The 2987-nt window shown below is 35.0% G+C and overlaps 1 protein-coding gene across 1 annotated transcript in view; it reads right to left on the minus strand.

Moving 5' to 3' along the window:
• Positions 1–215: 215 nt before the first annotated feature.
• YEATS4 (YEATS domain containing 4) overlaps positions 216–2987 on the minus strand; it is a gene marked incomplete at its 5' end in the record, with an annotated part of 4128 nt that continues 1356 nt past the window's right edge. Inside the window, 3 exons of the mRNA XM_009076118.1 lie at positions 216–663; positions 2692–2779; positions 2857–2949. Of these exons, the coding sequence (XP_009074366.1) occupies positions 494–663; positions 2692–2779; positions 2857–2949 (351 nt within the window). The remainder of the gene's footprint in view (positions 664–2691; positions 2780–2856; positions 2950–2987) is intronic.

The following is a 2987-nucleotide window of genomic DNA, read 5'->3' on the forward strand; positions in this document are numbered from 1 at the left end:
AGCCCCTGCCTTAAGTCAGGGTATGCTATTTACAGCTGTTCTTGAATGCCACAGCTGGACAGATACAAAAGATAATAAAACAAAAAAAGTGTATTTTATTTTTAGCCGTAAAGATGCATCTCTAAACTATCAGTATGTATAAATAAAAAAAAAAGTAAAAAAGTAAACACCAGCATTTTGTAAAATCACATTGAACTAATACAAGACTTAATACAAAGTTTTCATATACAACTCAAATGCACTTTAAAAAAAAAAAAAAGTAGTCTGGTCTCCAAGACCTCTTCTACTTGAAAGAAACCATTGAGTACCCACAGATTTTAACTATTAAACAAGGATACATTCTTTCTTTTTTTTTCCATTTATGAAGTTGATTGCCAGAAACTTCAATCATTTGCCAATGAAATTCTCATAGTCTCAGTTACAGAACTGAAGAGAACACATACAATTCCATGACTGAAGTCTTTTTTTAGGCTCTTTATCAAGTCACCACTTGTCACATATCTTTAGACTGATCATCTTCTTCAAGTTTTCTGATTTCATTCTTTAGACAGTTGATGGTTTCACGACTTGCTTTTAGTCTTTCTTTAAGCTCAGCAATTTCAAAACTAGTTTTCTTTTTGGCTGCTTCCAGTTTTTCCCTGGTTTTTACTTCAAGATCTGCAACTGTGGTGGTGATAAAGAAAGATAAATTACGTAAGTACCACGAAGAGTCGTAATTTATTTTAAAAAATTGCAACAGTATTTTGGATGGCATGTGTCCTGAAAAAAACCAGAATTATGTGTTAGCCTTGGAGATTCAATGATTGCAATCAAAATGGTATCCAAATAAAAACGTGCATTTAAAAAAAAACCCAGCTTGCTTTGTGGCTTCATTCAGCCCTCAGCCCATCAATTTTGTGGATAGAGTTATGCAATTCATGAAATAATTTTCTAGGTTTATTTAAAGTGGGGAAAACAAAACCTGACATGGAGTCAGCAAATAAATGGGGAATTACAGAAAATCATGAATAATTTATATGTGGTGCCCAGTGACAGCACATGAGGCCTCAGGCACCAACAGAAACATGAGAGGTTCCCTCTGAACATCAGCAGTTATACGGTGAAAGTGATGGAGTGCTGGCACAGGCTGCCCAGAGAGGTTACGGAATCTCCATCCTTGGAGACATCTAGAAGCCATCTGGACACGGTCCTGGGGAATCAGCTGTAGGTGGCCCTGTCGAGCAGGGGATGGACAAGAAGGCACCCAGAGGGGCCTTCAAGCCTCAAACATTCTGTGGTTCCTTTTCTATGTACTGTAACCACTTTCTGCTTTTTGTCTCACTGGAGTTTAATTCTACGTATCTAAACATTTCAGTGGTGCTGCCTTTGCTTTTACAAATATCTGACATCAAATATCTTTTTTACTATTCCTTTTTTTTTGTGCACAAGTTTTTGGACAAAGATGGTAAAGCCAACAAACTATGACAGCCATGGAGATCCCTTCATATCCCATATATTATATAATCATGGCAGTGGCAAATTTTAATCTGTTTCAGTAGCACATTTTAAGGAAAGATATATACAAAAACACATTACAAGTTTCTATCTACTCTCTGGAGGGACATAAAACAATTTTAAGTCAGAAAAATTGAAATTTGGACTTTTATACGAATCATATTATTAAACATTTTTTACACATAAACCATAGCAACATGGAATATAACAAAAATCCACCTCAAGACTGGCAAAACTGACATAGAAAATACAAGTAGTTCACACATCGACACAGCCAGACAGACATAAGGCAAATTGGAACCCTAACTCTGAAGATCTTCAAACTCATAATCACTCTCCACTCTCAGATCTCAGTATTCACTGTCCAAAAAGTACCTGACATTTGTTGTCAGGTGAGCTGGACTACGATGGCATTCAAGTTTGTAATTAACAAGGATTTCAGCTCAATAAATACTATTGCATTTCCTTTCTGAGAGTAAAAGATAAGAAATGAAATCCAGAAGATCAAAACTTGATGACCTTTGAGGTCTTTTCCAACCCGGTTGATTCTATGATAAATGCATTACAACTAATGAATCAATGGATCTTAATTCAATTTAATTCCCTTAATATTTTAGTTTATATTTGGAGACAAATTAGATAAAAAGGATGCAAAAACATTACGCTTTACTGAAGAAGGATGTTATGAAATTACCTACAGTTAAAAACCTAGAAGTGAAAAAATCAGGAAGAGCTTTCAGTCACTCCTTATCCCCAAAGGGTTGCTGCTTTGACTTAAACATCACTAACTGTTCCATATTTCAGTGCTTTGAGTGTGACTTTTGCTTGCAGTGCTGAACAGAACTGTAACACAGTTAATTTATTGTCTGTTTTAACTCATGTCAAAGATGCTAAATTAGGTGTAGATCATGCTTTCACTCTTCATACTGAGTAATACCTAATTCTTTTTTCACCAGGCATATAGATCAGAAAATCTTTAAGTTTTCAAATAAGTATTAATATCTTTGCAAAACTTGAAGTTAAATTGAATGCAAAAATATCACTGCTTAGCAGCACCCAAATCCCTTGCACTGCCCAGATTGCAAAAACCCATTAAAATAACCCAAATCCGTATTACAGCCCAGAAAAAAACACCACTAAGAGCAAAACCAACTACTGTTCATTTTTAGTATCAAAATATATTAATTTTCAACTTACACTCTGTTTCATGCTTATAAGCACCTAGTGTTAGTTGACGAGATGTTGTTAACAGCTGCTGCATCATTGCAGTTGGATCTTGAAATATCTAGTGAAGCAGAAAAATACATGATATCACCAATACTCTTCACAATAAAGTGGGGAATACATTAAAAACTTTCATACCATTTCATCATAGAATTCAGAAACTACAGTTTTCTTCCCCAGGATGGCATTGGTATCTGACTGAAAAAGCTTCAGCAAATGATACAAGGTTACCTATACAGAGACAGAAATTTATTAGCTTGACAATTGTA

The sequence above is a fragment of the Acanthisitta chloris genome, unplaced genomic scaffold (assembly GCF_000695815.1).
Source record: "Acanthisitta chloris isolate BGI_N310 unplaced genomic scaffold, ASM69581v1 scaffold7646, whole genome shotgun sequence".
Lineage (NCBI taxonomy): Eukaryota > Metazoa > Chordata > Aves > Passeriformes > Acanthisittidae > Acanthisitta > Acanthisitta chloris.